The sequence below is a fragment of the Thalia democratica genome, chromosome 1, assembly GCF_965202585.1.
Source record: "Thalia democratica chromosome 1, ktThaDemo2.hap1.1, whole genome shotgun sequence".
Classification (NCBI taxonomy): Eukaryota; Metazoa; Chordata; class Thaliacea; order Salpida; family Salpidae; genus Thalia; species Thalia democratica.
In genome coordinates, this window is record NC_139165.1 from 91,763,807 (window position 1) to 91,782,226 (window position 18,420).

At 25.2% G+C, this 18,420-nt stretch overlaps 1 protein-coding gene across 1 annotated transcript; it reads right to left on the minus strand.

Moving 5' to 3' along the window:
• Positions 1 to 8,788: 8,788 nt before the first annotated feature.
• On the minus strand, positions 8,789 to 17,378 carry LOC145841127 (cyclin-dependent kinases regulatory subunit-like). The gene is made up of 3 exons (XM_082948502.1): positions 17,323 to 17,378; positions 9,932 to 10,059; positions 8,789 to 8,829 (listed from the first exon to the last, which is right to left on the minus strand). The coding sequence occupies exons 1-3, from the start codon at positions 17,376 to 17,378 to the stop codon at positions 8,789 to 8,791; spliced, it is 225 nt and encodes a 74-aa protein (XP_082804628.1).
• Positions 17,379 to 18,420: the final 1,042 nt, after the last annotated feature.

The following is an 18,420-nucleotide window of genomic DNA, read 5'->3' on the forward strand; positions in this document are numbered from 1 at the left end:
TTATTTTGTTTTAATGTGCTTAATCCTTTATTAGATTCACTTTCTGAAGAGCAGGATAACTTAGAATCTATATCCAGCGATTTTTTTAAAGTCACATAGTCTGGATCATCTTTTTTCATTAGTTCAAGTTTGTACTTAAATTTTGGAAAAGGAGTTTTGAAGTTTGAAGTGTTGTACTGAAAAATTTCACTAACTTCTTTTAACAAATGTTCTTTTGTTTCCTTCAATTCTTTTTCTAAATTTTCTATTGCTTTACAAGTCTTGTCTTTTTCTTCATTGCAAAGATTAAGCAACGAGTTTCGAGGATCAGAAAAGCTTTTTATGAACTGATGTAAATTTGAACCGTTTAAATACATTTTGTTAATCATTAATCAACCTACCTGTAGAAGTTAGGGATTAAAATAAAATTTCATCCTTGGTTTCTATTTAGTGAATAATATTTAAAATCGTTGAAGTTACTAGCATAATCAGAAAACAGTTGTATTTTATATATTTAAATATAATTCCTTAACCTAAATAGTCATAGTTAAGGGCACAGTATAAACGAGTAATTTTAACAACTAAATTTAAGACTTTTTATTCTAATATGACTGACATAAATAATAAATTATATAAAACTAGATTTTGTTTAACATTTGTTAAGAGAAAATACTAATATAACACATCTAGGCTATAATTTAAAGAGAAAACTAATAAAGATATATTAAACAACTTATCAATGAATGTGTTTTTAAGCTTCATAAATGCCTTAATTTTTTAAAGGACAACTTTTATTTTTCATTTAATATTGTAATACATACTGAATATAAATTCAAATTTCATAAAACTTTTAACAAACTATAATCATATAAACGTGAGATTTTTAGTTTAATTTTAACCGTGGTGTAGGACTGGACAACCGAAAGATTTGTTTGTACAACAAGTTCTTTGAATAATTTTTTTTGGGCTTTTTTTTTGTCTCGAAAAATCATCTTTTAACACTAATAGAAAACAACTTTGATTTATAAAGTTTGACTAGTATTTTGTATAGATCCTTTACACAGTTTAAGTTAGTGAGTTTTTACTTAACTTTGGTCAGTTGTTTTATATCATAGGAAATCTTTTTCATTTAGTAAAATGTTACTTGCATTTAAAAAATTCTTACTGATACGCAATAAAATACATTTATAGTATTTACTACTTATATTAACTATGGCCATTTTAGTTCCTAGAAATTTTTTTTAAATGTATTTTTCTAAGTAGTCTTGTTCGAGAGAGCAATAGCTTTAATTTCTTCAAAGGGTGCAATTTGACAAAAGATTTTGGGAAACCCTGATCTAAAAGTAGTCTCAGATATCAAAAACCTTAAATGAGCAGTCTTAGATCATATAAACTACTCTGGATAATGTTTATGTTTTCCAAAGCTTTAACCTTGTGTTTTAACTAACAAAGCCTTACTAGCTTAAAATAGTCAGTCAAAAGGTTGTTATAAGTCTTAAAAACATTATATACTTCTACACCAATTGGAAACCTTGAAATTTTGGATTCAAGCAAGTTTAACAATTGTTGGTTAACAAATCATTAAGCGTTTTCTGATTTTGCTTGATTAACTAAATAGATAAACTGGTAAAACATGTTTTTAATACTACTGATATTCATACATTAATATTAACAATTTTTTCTTGATTTTAACTGATTTATGATATACATATTAATGTCATCAATAACTAACTAAATTTTTCAATAAAAAATGTGTTTATTAATTTAAAATAAGTTTATATGTTTTATTCTTTACTAGTAACTGTAAAATAAATTTTTAAAAACGACAATAGATAAAGATTAACATCTAACATTTTCAAAATGTTAATAACATAACAATCTGCTTTAAAACTTAAAATACATAGAAATAATAAACGTTTACAAAAGTCTATGTTTAACTTCAATTGACCTTATTTATAGACAACATTAGTTTAAAATACTGTTAATCAAAAACTCATACTAATTAAATTACTATTAAATCTGTTTAGTTACAACTTTGTATTATTCAATTCATTTCTCAGCAGAGTTTTAGTTTTAGTCAGGTAAAAGTAAATATACTAGTTTACAAAAAAGTTTAATTATCGTAGTTGCTTAAACAATTTTTGTTTATATCTTTTGAGTCGGTTGGCCAGGTTTGTTAAAAAGAAATTAGGTTTACATGGAAATTTTTATTTCATAAATTAATCAATATTCCTAAAGAAACAGTTTTGAAATTTTAAACTAAGATGCATTCAGAATCAAACTATGAGTGCATTCGAGAAAGTTTGTCATAATAAACCTCAAATTGTTTGTTTTCCATAAAGTATTTCTAAGCTAAAATTCAAAACAAACTGCTTTCATTCAATTAAGTTACAATTAAAGTTGGCAATGTTTTGTTCTAAGTTTTCTTAGATATTTATACAGTTTATTACGATAATCTAGTATATTAACTAACTATATTTAGATTAACTTTTTGATAAAATAATGAAAATAAAATATTTTAAATCATTCCACTTTGTTCAAGTTTGTAATTTTTATTTAAAATGTTTAAAAACAGTTGAGAAGTATAAAAAGTATATGTAGAAGTTGGAAACAGTTTGAAAATATTTGTCATAACGTAGCATGTAACTACTTTTTTAATGTTTATTAAACTATTGCTCTGCTATTGCTATATATTTCTGTCTGTTTCTTTAAACAACCAACCTTTAGTTTACTTTAAAGTTTATTCACTATATCTTAACTTTTCTGTTTGTTTCTTTTTATAAAATTCTTTAATTGGTTTGAGATGAAAATGTTTTGAAAAAAAGTATTTTTAATATAACAATATAAAATAAAATTTAGTAGCACGAAACTAAATTAATAAAATTGGTTATTACTTGATAATACTACTATTATTATTTGCAAAAATTACCATCATTGTTCCATAATATTTTTGAAGTGATGAAAATGTTGTAGGTCCCCTCTGTAATCCAACATGTTGTCTAGGCAACAGGGAAATACCCGACAGTTGACCACTCAATAGTCTTAACAGGGTACTACCCAACAATATGTTATTATAAGGTGAGGTTATTTTTTCACATAATTATCTATTTAATATAAAGTTAATTAAAATAGTCTCAAACAATAAAATATTTTATTCTGAAATATAAGTATTATAGTATAGTACTTTTCAAACTAAAAGTAAGTTAATCCTATATATTTTTTTATATTTTTATATCTTTAAAAAAAAATTAACACAATAATAAGCACGTTCATTAAAGCATTTTAACTAAGTTGGTTGGTAGTATCACTAGCTTATAAAACAATACGGTTAATACGATTTATTAGGTATTTGTCAATTAAAGAATTTCTATTAGCTTTGGGTTTACTTAAATTTTATTGAAATGCAAGTTTAAAAAAAAAGTCAACTTGGTAGAATCCGAGCCACAAAAAAAGTTTTGGTTATTAAAAATATTAATAAAAGTTTTTTCAGCAGAAATGTTTTTGACACGTCCTGCACAAGACGTAAAAAGGTATCCAAGTGGTGTGCAGCTCGATAACCGAAATTTTTTTTTGTTTACCAGGTCCTAGGACCAAACATTTCGAGCGTCTTTTTTTTGTCGTTCAATAAACTATTCATAAAAAAAATCATTAGCTGTTAATTTGAACTGAAACTGTAGAAACATTAAATAAAATTTACTTGTAGAACATAAAGTTTACAGTGAAATTAAAGTAACTTTTTAAATTTAACTGCTCCACTTAAGTCTTGTACTAAAACTTTATACGGAAAGTAGTACAATATAGCTTGTATGAAGTTTTAATATTTTTTTTTAAGTTTTAGATTTACCTATACTACTGTAAATTAAATGTAAACTTGTAAGAAAATATAACGTTCAGACTCAAAGCTACGAAATCAAAAAGTTTTGGTCACAAGAAAATGTTTTGGTAAAAAGCATTTTATTAGCAGATATGTTTTTGGTGCAAAAGTTAATAACTGAACATTTTCCGTAACTAATAAAGAATAAATAATAAGTGTTTATTTCGATCTGTAACTAAGGAAAAAATTTTAATTTTACCTGTTTGTTAAGTAAAGTAAATGGTTTACCTTAAGTTTTAAAATAATAGTTAATTTAATAAAGTTTTATAATAAAAATATGTTGAGATACTAGACCATAAATGTAACTAATGCAGTAAAATAAATATAAATCATTAAGTCGTTTGAACTAAACGCTAAATAAATAATAAGGTAAGTTTCAGTTAAGAGTTAAAATACAGTATAACGCGAAAAACAAACAAAACATTTGAGCAATGCGGTCAAGTCGCTTGTGATATTTTTTTGTTTGTTTTATCTAAATTTAGCTTTGTTCAATAATGCAACACAAACAACAGAAGTTTAATTTCAAAATTTTAGCTCTTTGAGTTTATTGTTGCTAAAAATATCTTTTATTTTAGTTGAAAAAACAACATATGTGGTTTTCACTCTAATTTTTAAGAATATAAATATTTAGTTGAAATTGAATCTTAGTTTTTACTTTTAGCTTCAAGTTAAGGTGCTCCATGATAAAAAAGTAATTTATAAGTTTTGAAAATGTTAAGTTTCAGCAATGCAGTTTAAAAAATATTTATAAGTTTTTTAAAATAGTAACAAAACCTTAGTACAAAACCTTAGTTTTAATATTTAATTAGGTTCTAGCTCATAATTTTATTTTGTTATCTGATGTTTTATAAACTTATCTTTGAATTGATAAGAAAGAACTCTTTTAACAGTTTATTGTATTTCATACTTCGGGAAGCTAGAACTTAGTTTTAAAACACAAAGCTGTGTTATAAAAATGTTTCTTCTCACCCCTTACAAGACGACATTCCCTTAATACAAGACGACATTCCCCAAATCTCGTGGACTCTGTGTCGCCTTGGGCGGGGACATCGTCCAGGAAGTGATGGGTCCAGACGGTACACAGCACCACAGGTAACTTGAGTCAAACTGTAGTAATGTATGTTTAAGTTATTCATGTTTCATTATGTTATTCATGTAGTGAAGAATTGTTATTTGTTTAGAAAAGTATTTAAAAACTGTTTGTGATTTAAGAAACGTATAAATTGTTTATGTACATTTAGATCAGTTTTATCTTTAAAAAGCTTTAATAGTGAAAACTAACTAAAAGTATTTAAAGACAGCTATTTTTTTTTAAATTTTAATTTGAAATAAAATTACAACATGAGTGTTCATTCAAGCTTGCAGCACATTGTTAATACAGTATTACTCAACACAACTAGTTTAAAAAAAACTGTTAATTATAACATTATATCAACACAAACTGTTTTCAAAAGTGCAATGCAAGCAATGGTCCAGCAAGCCCGGGACGTCGGATTATGGGTACTCATAACGGACGCTTACACCGGGGAGGGACGATTCAAGTACGTGGGGTCAGCCGAGAACTACAACAAAACAGGGGCGGCTTGGAAGACAGGTTTTTTATTTAGTATTTTTTAGGTTAATTAATTAAAACGTAGATAAACAGTTTAAAATTTGGAAGTTTGTGTGAAACCCTACATTTTTATTTGTTATTTTCATGGAATATATACATTACCAGTAGACTTAAAAAATTCCTCTTCATTATTTGTATTCAGCACAGTTTATATAATAGTAATTTTCCTAAAGTTACTAAATTTTTTTACAACAGTTTTTCTTACATAAGTAAACTTAAAGTTTGGCAACAGGCGATTTGAACGGGATTCATGGATCTGACCCGGATGTGAAGGTGGATTGCGCGTGGTAGACAGCGATGGCAGTGTTTACGATGAAGGTTGCGGTGAAAGTTACTACGCGCTGTGCGAGTTGAATCACGCAGTGTGTTTGATTGCATTAAGATGTATGAAAAATAAATTGTGAATTTTGTCTCATTTGTTTGTATATTAACACTGAAACAGTTTAGGTTTTAAGTAAATTGTAAATTAATTGATATTACCTAGGTTGAACAACAATGTTAAAGTTTTAAAAAGTAGGTATATTATAAAACTGAGCTCAGTTAGATTATTCTTTATCCGTTTTTAACTAAATGATATTCATACTTTACCCGTAAATTTTTAAACATATTCTTAACTAGTTGTTGTTTTTGAGGAATAATAATGTGTTAACACTCTACTTATACTTAGTTGAAAAAAATATACTTTATTTAATTTCGTTGTACATAAATGAATAGGATGTCTTTTGAGATTTATGTAATGATAAACTAAAAATATTTTATCTGCTTTCTTATAAAAAGAAGAATTTTGATGTAATAAAAAATAAAAACGTTTTGTTCTAGAGCAGGGTTTTCCAAAGTGGGTCAAGTGGCCCCTTAAGGGGCTATGACAGATACTCAGCGTGCCATGAGTACCAAAGGGGCTGATAGAGGGTTAAGTGCAGTTAAGAACCCACAGGGGAGTCATGAGGTCATAATTTAAAACTACCCTAGATATTCTTGAGTTGTTGATGAAAAGAAGAAAAAAAAAGGTCTTTGGTGCTTTTATTGATAGTTTTTTGAGTAATCTTGTTGAATTGGGGCCATAGCTTTTTTAATTTCTTAAAAGGGGGCCATTTGAAAAAAGTTTAGGAAGTTCTGCTCTAAAGTAAAGTCAGTAATCTGTATACTTTTGCAGTTTGCGTGGTTCTTTATACAACTAATTAGTGTTTGTACCGTTTTATGTTCTTTAAAGACAATTTAAACCACTCGTTTGTTGTGCCTAGTTTGTATAAGTTGCATATTAAGTAGCTTTAGGTATCATATAAGTAAAAGAACTAGTTAAAGTACTTAAGGTTATTACTGTGCTTATAAACTTTAATATAACTATCCTGTTTTATTAATTCAAGTAATCCCTTTTTTCGTTATAAGTAAGAGTACATACAATCCAATTTTTTTAAGATGCAATGTAAGACTATCTCACTTAAAATATTTATAATTATTATCTGTGTTTTTGCTCTTTAAAACTACTTACTTGAAACTGCATATACTATTTGAGTGGCACTTAGAACCTAGTTTGATAAAGCTTAGTTAAAATATACTAAAGTTCTAATATATATGATTAAAGTTTTTTATCTAGCTTGGTTCGTCTATGTAACAGTTAAATAAAACAATAAATTGTGAATTTGTATTTAAAGTAATGAACTAATTTCATAAAAATATTTATATTAAAAAAATATCAAGCTTAGTTACTGCTCTTTAGTAACATTTCATCATTAATAACCACCAAATTTATTATGAGTAGTTTTTTTTAGTTCAGAGGCTGTTTTAAAATAATTATGTAGTGTTGTGCTTAAGAACAAGGTAATTAAGTATTTTATTGTTAAGTTAAAACAAGTTACTCCAGTTTAATATTTTAAGAGGCTTTTTTAAGATTTATTCATTTTACTTTATGATTGCTTTGTTTTTTTACCAAAACTTGATTTAGCTTAATACTCAAGCTGTATTTTTATAAGTTTTTTTTCTTGTAAATTATCAAAACAATTAAATTAAGATTAGGCTTGTGTCCAAATATTTGATAATTTTTTTGGTCGCTTTTTGTAATACTTTATCAAATTAGTTTCTTCATTTTAGTAATTCATGTTAAGTTGTCAAAAAGCGTTTATTAATATAAGTAGATTTTATTTTATCTAGAAAAGGTTTTATTTTATCAATTTATAAAGTATACATTAAATATTTTTTTTTATTAATTATCTTAAACTTAAGCGTACTACATTATAAAACTTTTAAATCAAAACCTTATCTTAATAGCTAATTATTTTTTTTCTAAATTCCTCAAATAAATTTCTCAAATAGCGTTGCTAAGAGTTTAGACAAAACTTGTATGGGTCATATACTTTAAAAGCAATAATAAACTGGGAAAAAAATATCACAACATCATAAAGCATGACTATACAAGTCTGTTAAAAGTTAAAATTATTAAAAAAATAGTTTATTTTTGCATAAAAGGTTGTATATTTGAAAAACAAAAATCGTGCAAAATTGGAATTTTTCTAAAAAGTTTATTCAGGCTTATGAAATAAAAAAAAAATTACAACATCATTAAACTCATTTTAATAAGATTGTTTAAAAATAAAATTTGGAAAAAAAAAAATTTTTAAGAAAAGGTTGTATGAATAAAAAACTAAAAAAAAACACAAAAATTTTAAAGGGGCCCCATTCAAAAAGTCAAACCCCAATCCAATGGATTTTTTATAATCAAAGACAAAAAACCGTTCTTTAAAATAAAAAGAAGTTTTTAATTAGCTATTAAGATAAGGACATACTTGGGTCTTAAGTTTGGACATTTTTATAAAATTCCTAAAAAACGTTCTCAAGCTAAGTTCACGCTCTTTTATTGAAAGGGGAAGCTTAGTCTCATCTATACAAGATACAATGCTAGCAAAGAAAGATGCATTTTTGTAAACTTATTAATTAGTTAAAGTTTCAAGACCTATTTTACTAAATTCAATTTTATAATAAGCTAATAAAAAAGTTGTAAAAGATTCAAGTCATAATAGTAAACACCCTTTTGTTAATGTAAATAGTGGTTGAAATCTTAAAATCAATCCAATTTATACTCCCACCTCATCAAAACTGAGGTTTTTGTAGTGACAACTTCTTGGAGTTCATCTTATAATCCACAATTATTTTAATTTTACAACATTTAGTTATAATTGAATTTTAAAGAGTAACTAGAATGCTAGATTATAAAAAAAAATACGAATACACATGTTTGATTTTAATATAATGCACACCCAAACGATCAAATAAAAATAAAAATCTGAACTAATTAATAATAAAACTATGAAATAAGTTTGAAAATCTCACTACTTGATCAACTTTCTCCTGAAAAGTAATATGTGCGGCTCTGTAAAAAAAAAAATTGTGTAAGTATTGTAACACAACAATATTCAATAAAAATATCAGTAATCTAATAAATACACTTATCAGATAAACAATATCAGAAAACTGAACATCACGTAACAATCGAGTTGTAGTTTTAAGATTAAATGAAGTATGACTTAACACAGGACCAGAGTTAAGCAATAAAATAAGTTTAAAGGCTAGATATGCTCAAGAAAAGTATACTCATACAAGAGAAGCTATATAACAAATGAAAACTATGATTTTTGAAAAATTGTAAGGAGTGAACAAACTTTTAAAATAAAAAAGAACCAAGTTTTTTTTTTTTCCAAATCTACAAAAGCTAATAAAAAACTTTGAACAAACATATAATAAATGATAGTGTATGACACACCAATGAAAAAATTACTCATTTGAAAAAAACTTGCTCTTTTTTATAATTTTAAAATCTGCCACAGTTTAGTAAACCAAAAAATAATAACTTTTTTTATTGCTTTTATACCAAATCGATTCACTTGAATACAATTTTTAAGCATTAACTTTAGGGTATAAGTTAAACTAGATTAGCATTATACTTGAATGACTAGCAACAAAAATTTTAATTTAAAAACTGAACGTAATGATTCTAAAAAAAGAAGCATATGCACAATTATAAACTTAAAAAAGAGATATCACAAATTTTACCAACATCTTTTAGAGACTCGATTAAACAGATGAAATTAAAGTAAAAATTTTCATATGTTACAAAAACTAAGACTAAAACAAGTATTTAAGAAACATTCGATAAGCCACGAAAAGACAAACTTTATAGTTTATACTGCTTTAAGCATAAAGTAAACTGTAGCTACTACTAGCTTAAACCAAAAAATATTATTTAAATAATAATAGTAAATAAACAGGTCTGTAATGCATGTTGTGGATCCAACCCAAAAAATAAAAAAAAAATAATTTTATGCATTTTTTCAAGATACTTAGACACACCTAAAAAGCTATAAAAAGAACACTTCATATTGTTTCTTTATACTTCAAATGTAAAGTAAACTATTAAATCTATTAGTAACTCAGACAACTATTCTAAATTAATTGTATCAGCAAAAAATAATAACCAGGCCTGTGAAGCATGTAGTGGATCCAGCCCCTGCTCTGCTGAACGCCGAACGATCTCCATTCATCTTCGCTCATCAGCCGGTTGGAAGGCAGCTTCTCGGCGATGTCCTTTGGCAGCATCACGTGCCTGTTTAATTCATATGTTTACTATCTGTTAAACTGTATACCTCTTAGGGCCATAGGGGGAGGGGGGTAAAACACTTTTTTACAAACTTTGGCTTTTATATGAAAGCTTGAAGTACAACCTACAAGCCAGCTTTTATAGAATTCAAAAATATCATTTAACTTTTGAGATATTTTATTTTTTGTAAAAAGTTTCCAATACAAACGTATGGACCGCAAATTTTTTGGTGTCAATTTTCTTGGAAATTTTAAAAATCTCTAAAAATATATCTCCTCCTTCATTTTTCAAGCAATCTTCTTCAAATTTTCAGGATATGTTCCTTATATTAAAAGGAAAAAAACGTTGTTAATGAATTTTAATAATTCATGAAAAAAATTAAAAAAAAAAGTCTTTTTTTTCAAAATAAAATTATTTACAAAAAGTTTTTGAAGTCCAAAGTAACGTTTTTTTGTTATTGTATAAAGATTAGACTGTAAAAGTTTAAAGAAGATTGCTTGAAAAATGTAGCAGGATATAGATTTTAAATAAAATAGTTGCTTTTTGCTGGTTTAGTTTTCCCCCATAGGGAACCTATTATGCGGCCCGACTTTGACTGGTCATATCTCAAAAAATAATTCGAATTTTTTGAAACAATAAAGAACATCTTGAAGCCACGAAACAAATCTACAAAATAAAATCAACTTGTAAAAAACATGGCTTACCCCCCTCCCCTATGGCCTTAAATTGTATATTACCTTAAAAGGAATTAACAAAAACTGCAAACAAAAAAAAAATGTGCCTATTAAAGAAAAATCAAGTTAAAATTACATAGTTCTCTTTTAAAATAAGCCCTGTTCCTCTTTTTTTGTGCATATTAGTAAACTAGGCTTTATAAAAAGTTTAATAAAGCTTGTCCTTTGGCAGTATAAAATGTCCTTCAGCAGCATCACATGGCTGTTGAATGTGTTTAAAGTTAAAATTTTATTTTTACAAAATTGCTATAACAACCTGTTTAAATATTTTTTACACCTCTTAAGACATACATTGCTCACAATACTTTAAAAAGGAGTAACAAGAACTGCAAAACTGTTTAAAAATGAAAAAAATTGGTCAAAACAAAAACAAAACACTCAACTTCAAATCACAAGATTAGCTTTTAAAATAAGTCCTGTTCCTATTTTATTGTTTAAAGTAGTTGAAGATGTTTAAAAAAGTCTAATTAAGCTAGGTCTTATGACTAAATTAGTTCTAATTACGACAACCTGTTATCTTGGTCATTTGACTAATTTTAATAAACCATTTATAGCAAAACACAACTTGATACATTAAATTTCATTTGTATCACTTAATAAAATGAAAAATTAAAACATTACAACAATTTTAGATAAAGTACTTATTAAAAAAATAAAGAAACTATTCCTATATTCCATATTTTAAATCCTATCAATAGTTTTCTGACACTCATCATAATGCTATTTTCGTTTATTGATAACATAACAAATTAAAATCATTGTGTTTAAAACAAAACTTTTGATTCATGCAAAAATTCAAAATATTTACACTGGGTTAGTAAGTTTGATTATAAAAGCTTTTAATATGTCTATCTAAAGGAACTAATAAATATTTCTTTAATTATTGTTATAATAATCATACTTCAAGTTTATTTAAATTAATTACAAAATTATTCAGATAACTTTGTTGTCTAAAAACATTAAAAACAGTTTAAGGGCAAAGGGGGGTATCCACCTTGATTTTTAAAAGTTGATCTTATTTTATAGATTTTTATCTGAGCTATCAGACATTTTTAACCGCTTGAAAAAATTCAAAATATTTTTTGTGGTATGAGCAGTCAAAGTCAATGACCTCAATAGGTTTCTAATGGAAGGCGCAAAATAAAAACGCAAAAAAAAAGACCATTTCACTAAAAATCTATCTCCTTCATTTTTTAAATAATTTTCTTTAAATTTTCACAAAAAGTGTATTTGTAAATTTTAAAAAGATTGAATACGGAATTTTTTTAAATTTGAAAAATAAAACTTTTATGAAAAAAAAACCACCTATTTTTTTTGTTTTTTTTTGTCTAGAATTTTTATTTTATAATATTTTTAAAATTCCAACATTCAAAGTCTTTAAAACTATAAAAGGAAGGTTTCCTGAAAATTTGAGGTCTCTATCTCAAAAAATGAAGGAGAAGATAGGTTTTTAGTGATTTTTTAAATTTCCAAGAAAATTGACCCCAAAAACATGCGGTCCATATGTTTGTATCGGAAACTTTTTATAAAAATTACAATATCTCAAAAGTTAAATAATATTTTTTAATTCTATAAAAACTGGCTTGTAGTTTGTACTTTAAGGCTATAGGGGGGTCCAACATTTTTTTATACTAAAATTAACTTTGGCTTTTATATAAAAGCTTAAAGTACAAACTATAAGCCAGTTTTTATAGAATTCAAAAATATCATTTAACTTTTGAGATATTTTATTTTTTGTAAAAGTTTTCCAATATAAACGGATGGACCGCAAGTTTTTTTGAGATTAATTTTCTTGGAAATTTTAAAATTCACTAAAAATCTATCTCCTCCTTCATTTTTCAAGCAATCTTCTTCAAATTTTGAGGAAATGTTCCTTATAATAAAAGAAAAAAATGTTACTTTAGAATTTTAGTATATTTACAAAATAAAAAGTTTATCACAAAAAAAAAAGTGTTTTTTTTTCAAAAAAAACATATTTTTACAAAAATTTTTTTAATTCCAAAATTATTATATAAAGATTAGACTGTGAAAGTTGGAAGAAAATTGCATGAAAAATGTAGGAGAAGATAGATTTTAAATGAAATAGTCTTTTTTTGCTGTTTTAGTTTTCCCTTCCCATAGGGAACCTATTATGCGGCCCGACTTTGACTGGTCATATCTCAAAAAATAATTTAAATTTTTTAAAACAATGAAAAGCATCTTGAAGCTTAGAAAAAACTCTATAAAATAAGATCAAATTGTAAAAAACATGTTTTACCCCCCCCCCCTATGGCCTTAAGCTTTCTAAATAAAAAAAATTGGAATATGCATTTTACTTCATATACAACACTTTTATGTCATTAATTCCTTAAGAAAAAAAATAATTAAAAATCTTATATTAAAGAAGAAATTACGTTTTAATTCTATAAAAACTGGCTTGTAGTTTGTACTTTGATTTCATATAAGATCCAACGTTATTTTTAGTAAAAAAAAAAAGTTGAATACCCCTATGCCCTTAACAACAAATATCAAACTTTAATTAAATTAGTAATAACAATATTACAAATGAACAAAGCTACTAGCGCAGCTAAGAAGTTGATAAAGTTTAAACTTTTTTTTAATCTTTATCACTGATAAGTTGTTCAATAACCTTATTTTAACAATTTGAAATTAAACTTTTTTTCTGAAGTACAAAATACTCTAAAAACAGTATTTTTATAAAAAGACCAAAAAAAAAAAGGAATATGCATTTTACTCTATATACAACACTTTTATGTCATTAATTCCTTAACAAAAAAAATAATTAAAAATCTTGTATAAAAGAAGAAATTACATTTAGATTTTGGCATGAATAATTTTTTTAATTGGCTTAAAATCATGTCTAACTAAAACATTTTTTATAACTTTTCAGTGCAACCCTTTATTAACAAAATGTTTAACTTGATAATTCTAGTCAAAAATAGTTTTTTAAGCAAATTTAACATAGTTGATTAAAATGTTGCCAACCAAAAATAGGGGATCCAATATTTTTTTTACAAAAAGCTTACATTTGCATACATAAAAATTTAGTTATAATTTGTTTCTATTTCATGTAATAAAGTCAATATTTTTTACTTACAGGGAAGGCAGTTTTTTCACTGTCACATTTATTATATATCTTGAAATCGAAAATCTATAGTTTTAAGTTATGTATGTAAAACTCATGATATTAAATAAATTTGTAAGTTTCCATCTTATTTATTTCTAAAATAATTGAAACTAAAAATAAACAAAAAATATCTCTAAGAAAAAAATTGGACCAGAAATAAAAAAATTCTTCTAATACAGCCACAGGTAGGGATTTTTTAAAGTTGATTATATTTCAAAGATTATAAACTAAGAAAGCTTTTTTTTCTAATAATAATCGTTACTAAAGTATAAATAATTGTTATTTAGAAGTTTTGAATGCTTTAAAACCCGTACATAGATTCAACATAACCAGTATTAATACTTAGTAATAACTTGAAAATATTATTAAAATTTATTTTAGATTTTTTTATAATGGACCCTCTTTATGTTTTGTTTAATATATTTGATTAATATTTTTCAAGTCATTTCCAAATAACGAACCACCTTTTAAAAATAACAACAACAAAATAAAGTTAAACATAAACTTTACTAAAAAAATAATTATTTCTTGTATTTGAAAGAAATAAATAACAAAAATATTTTATTTACTTTTATTTATAAAGGTTGTTTGTGTTGTAGCTACTCATAGATAAACTTCATCAGTAGATTTATAAGTTGGTAACAATCATTGTTGTTTGATAATAATATATAACATCAACACTGTTTTTATATAATATTTTTAGCTTATTTATTTAGGTTATATTTGTTTTTATTAATATTAAAGGCAAGGTGGAATGCAACGTTTTCATTTAAAATGCATAAACATTGTATATAACATTGGATCTTATATTAAAGCTAACTCATAGAGGGGATAAAACACTTTTTTTTTACAAAAATTAACTTTAGGCTTATATGAAAGCTTTAAGTACAAACTACAAGACAGTTTTTATAGAATTCAGAAATATCATTTAACTTTTGAGATATTTTATTTTTTGTAAAAAGTTTCCGATACAAACATATGGACCACAAATTTTTTGGGATCAATTTTCTTGGAAATTTTAAAATTCACTAAAAATCTATCTCCTCCTTCATTTTTCAAGCAATCTTCTTCAAATTTTGAGGAAATGTTCATTATATTAAAAGAAAAAATTGTTACTTTTAAATTTTAACTATTTAAAAAAAAACTTTATCACAAAAAAAAAATATTTTTACAAAAAAATTTTGAAGTTCAAAGTAATGTTTTTTGTTATTGTATAAAGATTAGACTGTAGAAGTTTGAAGAAGATTGCTTTAAAAATGTAGGAGGAGATAGATTTTAAATGAAATAGTTGTTTTTTGCTGTTTTAGTTCCCTCCCCCCTCCCATAGGGAACCTATTATGCAGCCCGACTTTGACTGGTCATATCTCTAAAAATAATTCAAATTTTTTAAAACAATAAAAAGCATCTTGAAGCCATGAAACAACTCTACAAAATAAGATCAATATAAAATAAACATGGCTCACCCCCCACTATGGCCTTAAAGTATTAAGTACAGGCCAGTTTTTATAGGATATAAATTAACTATTATATATAATTTTTTGATATATACAGTTTTTATAAGAAGTTTCCAATAGAAATAAACGGACCGCAAATTTTTTAGGGAAAATCTTCTTGAAAATTAAAAATCCAATAAAAATCTATCTTCTCCTTTATTTTTTGAATTAAAGACGTCAAATTTTTAGGAAACATACTATTTATAATCTAAAATACTTTAAATGTTGGTATTTTAAAATGTTAAAAAAAAATCTAGATAAAAAAAAGGTAATTTTTATGATAAAACTTTATTTTTCAAAATTAAAAAAAAAACATACATGTAATCAATTTAATTATTGGTAATGGACTTACTTTGAAAATTTGAAGAAGATTGTTTAAAAAATGAAGGAGGAAATAGATTTGTAGTGAAATAGTTTTTTTTTTTGGTTTGTGCCTTCTATAAGGAACCTATTAAGGTCATTGACTTTGATACATATATTTTGAAAATGACTTTAAATTTTCTTAAGGGGTTAAAATGTCTGATAGTTCAGGTTAAACTCTATAAAAAAAGACAAACTTGTAAAAATTAAGGTGAACCTCTCTATGCCCTTAATTTAATTTCTTTGCATTTCTTCTGTAAAAATGTCAAATTAAAGCAATAAAATTAAGCATATTATAAACATTTCTATTAAAAAAAAATGCTTCATTTGCTGAACAATAAGAGTTTCATTAGATTATTGAAGTAATTAATAGATTAAAATTATAAATATAAATATTAAAATTAAATCAATTATTCAAGGATTTTCAATTAATTTAAAAAAAAATAAATTGTTCAAAATCCAAGCATTTTTGACAATTTTGTTCAAAAATTTAAAAAATAATTGTTTTAAATAAAAACAATCTATAGGTTTAAAAGATTTTACTAAGTTTTACAAATTCCAATTATAGAATTTTGATTTAGTGCAACCTTATTTTTTTAAAACTTAACATTACCTCAAAAACAAAAGAATCAAAACTAAAGAATTAAATGAACTACTAGCAAAAAGATCAAACTAAAACGGCAAAAAAAAAAGTGATGTCTTGTTTAAAAATCAATATTCTATTTAAAGGCTTTATTATGTATAAATTAAATATTTATTCTATATGACGTTTTTTTACTAGATTTTTTTCAAAGTTCTACCAAAATTATTTTTTATATATGTATGTGGTAAATAATTTATAAAAATTCGAGGTTTTTACCATAAAAAACCTAGGAGATAAAAATTAAGTGTATTTTGATCTCCATAAAAATTGGTCATGGAGAATGTTCCCTTATAACATTTAATAAATTTTACAAAGCTTAGTTGAAAACAGAAGCTACAGTTAATCTAACAGGTTACAATTGATACTCAAAAATGTATGTCAATTTTAATTTATGCAAAGAAATTACTGTACTTTTCCCACAACTTAAATTTCTTGTAAAAATTTTTAGGGTAACTATGGTCTTAAATGTAATAAAAACTAAAAAATATATCAATATTTAAGAAAATTTAATCTTAAACTGAAATAGGTAGTGTAGACTTTAAATGAAATAACTTTTTTATTTTGGACCATCTGTAAAACTTTTATTACACTATATCTACTTTGATATCATTAAGCTGCAATAGTATGAGGTACAGTTAAGTAGCATAAGTTGACTAAGGTTGCTCTTAATTTGCTATATTCCTTTAAATTTAAAGTAGTTTAAGAAAAACTTTTCTTATATAATTTAAAAACCATAAAGCTAATTTGTAATATTGTTTTAATGAACTGTGGCTAATTAAACTAAAAATCTTCAAAATAACTTAATTGTTGTGGTTGTACTGTCTTTAAAAGGATTTATAAGAGAAAATCCTACTTATTTTTAGTGGATTTACATAAAGTCACAAATTAACCATCAGATAAAAAATAAGTAACCTGTATTCATAAACGTTGTCAAAATATTTTTCTGAATAATAGATTTCTTGATCCATTATGCTTTATTGAACTAAATTGTTGTAATATTTTGATTTCAAACAAATTCAATTGCTAGTAACCAAGATGGCTTGTAAATATTTGTTCAAGTCTAACAGTGTTTCAAGATGAATAACGTAAACAAAATAAAATAAAAACTTAATAGTAGATTCTATTGTTGCATTTTGCATAGGTTCAATCATGAAAAAACTATATACCAACTTCTTTTAAATATTCTCATTTTTTTCGCAAATTTTAGGTTGAAAAACTTTACATCAGCTCAAATATGGCAGACCCAGGCCTATATTTTCTACCTACGACATTTTTTTTTTGAATAAAAACAACTAGAACAAAAAAAAGCTTTACATAACAAATTGTGAATGTGCTCCGAATTCAAATAACATGTACCGTACAATAAAACTTAATAATGTAAAAATCAACTTTACTTTTCAAAACTTTCTTTAGTAAAAGCGATCCGCAAAGACTTTTTTCCTGTTATGTTATGACTTTTCTCTAACCTAGTGCTTCTGAACCTTTTTCTAGTGGCGGAACCCTTTTCTAAAGTTCAACTTTTCCGCGGAACCCCTAATTAAATTTTACATAAAATGTTTAATATAATATTTCCTGCAAAAAACAAAATAATTTCAGTGAAAAACGATTTTTTTAGCAAAACTATATCATTGTTAGAAATCATATTAATTGTAATAGTATGAAGTCGAGTTAAACTCAAAGTGCGCCAGAGGCAATAGGTATTTTATGATTCTATAATAAACAAACGAAAACAAACATGATTAATCGCAACGTCATAAAAATCTTTCCTTGCATAATAAAAACAAAATGAGAGCTAAATAACGAAATGAACATGAACCTAATCGAATTAATATAGATTACTGTAATAACCGGGTAAGATGCCTAACGAAAAATAAATAAAAAACATTTAGTGCGAAACTTGAACTAGTCTCTTAGCAAAAAGCATGTCAATGCGCGGCTGGATTTTGGATAGACTGAAACGGAGACAGGCAGATAAGGTTGGAGTCACCATACAGTTTGTTTGCTTCATTT

Coding starts and splice junctions, on each gene's coding strand:
- LOC145841127 (XM_082948502.1), bottom strand. CDS start 17,378: ATGGATCAAGAAATCTATTATTCAGAAAAATATTTTGACAACGTTTAT. Junction 10,060..17,322: donor GACAACGTTTATGAATACAG/GTTACTTATTTT, acceptor TGAATTAAACAG/GCACGTGATGCTGCCAAAGG. Junction 8,830..9,931: donor CTACATGCTTCACAGGCCTG/GTTATTATTTTT, acceptor TTTTTTTTACAG/AGCCGCACATATTACTTTTC.